General features: G+C 34.0%; 1 protein-coding gene across 1 annotated transcript in view; it reads left to right on the top strand.

Moving 5' to 3' along the window:
• Positions 1-387: 387 nt before the first annotated feature.
• Positions 388-6,709, top strand: part of Smp_171140 (putative serine-rich repeat protein) — a gene marked incomplete at both ends in the record, with an annotated part of 26,027 nt that continues 19,705 nt past the window's right edge. The window contains one exon of the mRNA XM_018796106.1: positions 388-904. Coding sequence (XP_018650352.1) covers positions 388-904 — 517 coding nt within the window. The remainder of the gene's footprint in view (positions 905-6,709) is intronic.

Genomic DNA, 6,709 nt, shown 5'->3' with positions numbered 1-6,709 from the left:
ATTGAAGTGTTGAGAAACAGACATTCCTAATTTACATACATACAAATGAATGTTCATCTATTCATTCTAATTAATATCACACTTCATACTTCAATATCAAATACATCGTTAAGCAACGACGAATAAATAACGTTGTCGAATCAAATTATTTAACCGAATAATAAACGATTCACTGTCTAACTGAATCAATCTGTTGAATTTCGTCTAAATAGTTGTCCATGGAATAGATTATATGGAAAGTTATGGAATATATTAAATCTCTCTATCTCTTATGCTATTACAAATAAAGAAAGGTATCATTCTAGTAGTGGTAGAACAAGGGGAATTATCATTCTGAAATTCATTTAAAGAAATAAATAAGAATTATTATCCATTTTGTTTATACACATGTCGACTGGTGGTTATCATCATGCAGCAATTTTATCACCGGCTTTCTATGCAAGACAATGTTATTCAGATAATATTAGTAATGATTCATCATATTGGAAACATGAAGATGCTGCTAGACATTTATCAAATCATGTTATGAATAAATATCCTAATTTAAATGTTTTATGTTTAAATAATTCAACTTATATGAAAAATGATCTTTGGTCAGATTCAACAAGAATTAATGCATGTTTATTTTCTCAAGCTAGTCGTATTGTTTTATTTATACCGGATGATGCAGCTGAACATATTACTTATTTTAGTCGACATTGTTTACATCCATTATTGTGTAGATCACGTGATCAAGGTGGACGACCAGAATGGCATTCACGTTTTATTGCTGTTGCTATTGGTAGTGTACAAGTGCCGAATCAATTAAATCCAGATGTACCATTTATAAATGTAATACGTTTTCGTGAAATAGGATGGTTTCGAGATATTATGGGAATGATGTTGTTGGAAAAAGCAATTAAAGGTCAGTTAATTAAGTATTGATTGTGTATATTTCGCTTAGTTATCCTAATCCTTTGTTATTAGTGTGAAACTAACTTAAGTATGATTACTGGTTACTTACTTACTTACGCCTGTTACCCCTCGTGAAGGAGCACAGACTGCCCACCAGCATTGTACATCAGACTTTGTCTTGGCCAATCCTTTCCACTTCTTTCCAGTTGTTATTCATCCTTTTCATGTCCGCTTCCGATTCTTGACGCAGTGTGTTCTTTGGTCTGCCACTTCTCTATTTACCTTTAGGATTCCAAGTTAGCACTTGCTTCGTGATGCAGTTAGGTGATTTTCATAATAAATGTCCTATCCATTTCTATCGACTTTCCCTAATTTGCTCTTCAGATGGAAGTTGGTTTGTTCTCTCTCACGGTAGACTGTTGATGATGGTCCAGTAAATGGACATTAAATATCTTAAACAATTGCTTATAAATACTCGTACTTTTTTGATGATAGTTGTGGTAGTTCTCCAAGTTTCAGCTAAGTACAGAAGAACTGTCTCGACATCTTATTGAAGATTGTGACTTTTATATTGGTTGACACATTTTTGGGATTCCATATGTTCTTCAATTGTAGGAATACTGCCCTTACTTTCCCAATTCTCGCCTTTACGTCTGCATCGGATCTTCCTTGTTAATCGATAATGCTTCCCAGGTACATGAAAAATTCCACCTCTTCCAGAGTTTCTCCATCAAGTGTGATTGGTTTGGTGTTCTCTGTTATATTTAAGGATCTTGATTTTTCCCTTGTGTTGAGGCCTACCGATGCAGAGGCTTCAGTCAGACTGGTTGCCTTGACCTGCATTTGTTCGTGTGTATGAGATAGTTCAGATAGGTCATCTGCGAAGTCCGGATCATCTAGTTGACTCCGAGCTGTCCATTGTATTCCGTGCTTCCTCTAAGATGTGGAGGTCTTCATAATGCAGTGATAATCTTATTTACCATAAAACATTTTTAGGTTAATATTTTAGGTTTTACTGTTTAGTTCAAAGTATTCGGTTTGTTTAAAATTTATAAATACCCAAGATCATCTTCATTGTCTTCTAGTTAATTAAATATAGAGAGTTAATTTTGTTCAACTGAAGTGAAAGATAACTCCCATAGTTTATATATGTTCTTAATTATTACAAATAGTCTAACTGATAAGTTATATTAATTTTAATAGTTGAGATCATGAGTCAATTGATGCTAGACCACCATGGGAAGCCTGGAAGCATTAGACGGCCGTTTCGCCCTATTGTAGGACTCCTCAGCAGTGCGCGTCCACGATCCTTCCTCGCGAGATTCGAACCCAATGACCTACCAGTCTCGCGCCAGAGCACTTAACCGATAGACGCTACTTCAAAATTGATCTCATTCTCAACTTACCACTGGACACAATTTTGTCAGTTCTCCAATACTGATATGAGCATTATTATCATCACCCAGAACCTATCAGTCTCACTGCTGAGAAGTCCCACAATAGGTCGAAACGGCCATCCAATGCTTTCAGGTTTTCCATGGTGGTCTAGCTTTAATTGACTCATGATCTCAACTATTAAAATTACTATATTATCCACGAAATCCATTCTGATAAGTTATACTCCAATAAACTGTATTTGTTGTTATCATTAAATGCATATCCTACATTTTTCAACAAACCTACGAACTTTTATTATTTTGATCATGGAATGAATATTTCAGCGTGTACTAATGACGAGTCCTACAATCAGTTTGAACGACAAGTTTGTTTTCAATTGTCTTTCTGAGTTGCAGCTGTATATCAAACGTTAAACTTTTAAGCACTAAACAGATACATTACTTAATAATTTAAGACAAGTCGAGCTGTTCATACTAACTGGTTTGAGTTTTAATAAACGGGTGACGACCTTAGATATCATGACTAGAAATTTGTTGCAGTAATGTAGATAATATTCTTTCTTTATCTTGTTCTAGAGTGTAACATTCAATAATATTAAATAATTTTCATTGAATGACTTCGTTCTTTCTTTTCAAAACATATTCCTATTTTTAATTTTATTTTTGGCATCATATACACTTTTATTATTTTTTTTATTATTCATTTTAATAATTTTAATAATTACCAATGGAGTTCTACTAAGTCTGTTGTAGTGATATCAACTCACTGAAGACAATTGGTGAACGGTTGCTCAAAATCGTGGATTGGTTGGAGCTAGACATTAACACCGTCGGATGCCGGCCGGATCAGTGGTCTAGAGGTTAAGTGCTCTGGCGCGAGACTGGTAGGTCATTGGGTTCGAATCTCGCGAGGCAGGATCGTGGATGCGCACCGCTGAGGAGTCTCACAATAGGACGAAACGGCGGTCCAGTTCTTCCAGGTTTTCCATGGTGGTCTAAATTCAATTGACTCATGATTTCAACTATGAAAATTTCATCTCTGTTTATTGATAGTGATGTAGCAAATCGGACTTATGCTCATTTTTTTGCCAAATCCAATACTGATTATAATCAACGGAATGTTTGAAATGCAAATACTTATAGTAATCAGGCCAATAATTTTTTTTTAATAAAATCTAAATTAACATTACTAGTCTCAATATTGACAATAATGAATAATCCGTAATACAATTACAATTTCATGTGATACACTAACTTGGTGAAGAGTTAAATCTAATCGAAGGTTAATTTAATTAATCAATACACTCAGGATTTATTGATATTTTAATTAGGACATCAATTATAATTATGGTATGAAGAGTAATACTAGTGTGATATTAATATTATTATTATTATTAGTAGTAGTAGTAGTAGTAGTACTAGTAGTAGTAGTGTAGTCAACGAATAATTGGTGAGGAAAACCAATTTATTGTTTTACACTAAATCAAACAGTAGCTTCGTAAAACATGAAAATTATATAAGCAAAGGTGGATAGTAGCTAGTAGTGGAATCCAGGACGTGTGTTTCGTCCTTTTTGGGACTTTTCAGCTGGATATACCTGCATCTCAGAGTTGATGTTCACTCTAGGAAAAAACAATACTAAGTGAATTTAAATTTCATCCCATTGAACAAGCAAGTGCCTACAAGGACTCAGTAGATAAGCGGATAACGCGATGGCTTTTGAAGCGAACGGCAGTGGGTTCGATTCACAGAGTGAACATCAACTCTGCGATGTAGGTAAATTCGACTGAAGATTCCAAAATAGGACGAAACGCGTGTCCTCGATTTCACTGCTAGCCTCTGTCTATCTTTGCTTATAAAGCTTGTGGCTTGAGGCAATAAGCACAGTATGCACATATGTCAACAAGACACTGATCAATCGCAGTCCCAAATATCAATAGGAAGTTACAAGCAAACAACAAATGAATATGAAAACAATATGTTGAATATATTATTTACGTATATTCCTCCAGTTGTCCTTTACATACTTCATCATTCTTCCGATCCTGTTGTTGTTTTCTTTTACTGCTCTTTGGTTCCCTCCCTCTTCTCTTTATTTCACTTTTCTGCCAGTAGTCATCCTGCCTTTAATTCCTGCTACACACTACTTATATCTGTCCACAAATGTAAATACACACCACAACAGTAGTATGAGTTATATCCAAATATTCAAATAGCATCTTTTCAAATTCCAATAGGACATAATAGTATAAATAACCATCGTTTATTTTACAAATGGTTGACTTAATTGATCTACATGATTTGATCAGTTGAAATGACTAGATATAAAACAAGACACTGGTTACTGTTCACTTATAGATCAATATATAAACTAATCAGTACTACTAATGATAATACCTCTGATTTTACTTCATTTATCTGAGATAACTTAAGTTCCTACAAAAAATCTTCATCATCCTGGGAATGTCAATCAGCACAACACTTACTTAAAGTAAAACATCCTACTCTTTTGCGTCCAATCATTCATTACGAAATAGACAAGTTTATGAAATAGCAAATGATTGAAACAAACACCATAGTAAATTTCGTTTAAACAATTGAAATGATTCTTTATGATGATGAAAATTTCAAATATACTGTTAGATACAAATTATTATCCAACCAAAGATCGATAAATTCTATTTATACAACAGATATGATAACTTCATCATTTGTGAAGAAAACAGCTAATTTAATGATATCCTACGAATCAATTACATCCACACTAGCATCGGTCTTAAACTCAGAATTTAGTACCGTTGATGCCTTACTGAAACAAAGATCGAATGCCTCTCATCGAAGATCAGCACATTGAAAACCAACTTGGGATGGACGGCACACGAATTTTCGAAGTTGAGTACCTTTATTCTGGTAGAGAATCTTAATCATTCACCAGTGACCAGACGAATTCTCACAGAAGTTACGACTGATAATAATAATAATAATAATAAGAAGAAGAAGAAGAAGAGGAAGAAATTGAATACGGTCTGTCGGAAATTCACTGAAGAAGACTTCCCTCTCAAGTTCATTGAAGGAAATATTAACAGCGAATAGAAAATATACCCTCAGTACCCAGGAAGATTTGTTCCTTATGTAGTAAAAAGTTCGAGAAAAAACAACCGTAAAGATCACTGGGACAGAACATCTGTCATGTACAGTTCCCAAAATTGTCCACTACATTCGACAGTACATTCTAAGGTGTGTTAAAGAGAATCACCCAGTCTGGAACAACTCAATCTTTATTCACCAGGTCATACTATCTACATAAAGAGTGTTTTTTGTTTAACGAATTTCCCTGCGTTGCTGTGTATAATGATTCAAAAAAGGAATTTAAACAATTGATAATTCTATTCTTGAAGGCCTCGTCACCTGTGGCCATTTAGCTCCTCCTGGAAGTAGCCTCTAAAGTTACCAGAAATATTTTTGAAATCCGGTTTAATCGAATCACTGATCAGAAATCTATGTGAAACGAAAGCATTACCAATTCATTATCTCAGGCAGGCCCACAGAACTCTATTAGGCTGATAGGATGTCCCGTGTGGTGTCTTGTGGCCTATTAACTATCACGTGATTAAATCATCAATCAGAACACGACTTATACAATCTTAGCAATGTGCCATGACAATGACGTATTGACCGGTACGAGCAGCCTGTTTATTTTTTATTAGTGGCAAACAATCAATTACAGTTCTTATTCAGGCATTTGAAAATCAACTCTCACTTTCCTATCATTCATGGTTTTTATCTATCAAATCTATCTAATCTTAATTTAACAAGATTATCTATCTAGCCTATAGCAAGTCGTTCTTTGAGCTCCTTCATATCCATCTATAGTTGCCTCGACCAGTTCTTCATGTATGTTTTTTAGCTTATTTTTACTTTCTATCTTACTATCTATTACTTATTATATACTTTTCCCTCTTAATTTTACCGTATACCACATACTGACTCTATTTTGTCTTATTTCCTCTCGTTTTTTAGTCCATCTATATTTGTTTTTCCTATTATTAATTCTTAATATCCTATGTCTTGCAGTGCTTAGCATTGGTCCCAGCTATTTTGCGTCTTTTTGACGTAGTATTATCGTTTTATTAGCCCGTAAATCAGTGTGTATATTAATACTAATTCTACTAACTTTGCTTCCGTTATTATACCATTCTCATTTTGATCTTAAGATTGGTCTTATTTAAATAATTGCATGTCTTGCTCTAATTACATCTTTTTGGATAGCCTCATTTGAGTAACATATTTCACATAAGTAGATAAATACTGTAAATAACGAATTTCTAAATACTTTTAGAACTTACTGATGTGTTAGCTTTTATTATTTTGATAGTTGAAAGCGTTATTCAATTGAAGCTAGACCACCAGGGAAAACC

The sequence above is a fragment of the Schistosoma mansoni genome, chromosome 2 (genome assembly GCF_000237925.1).
Source record: "Schistosoma mansoni strain Puerto Rico chromosome 2, complete genome".
Lineage (NCBI taxonomy): Eukaryota > Metazoa > Platyhelminthes > Trematoda > Strigeidida > Schistosomatidae > Schistosoma > Schistosoma mansoni.
This window is presented reverse-complemented; position numbering and strand designations above follow the sequence as displayed.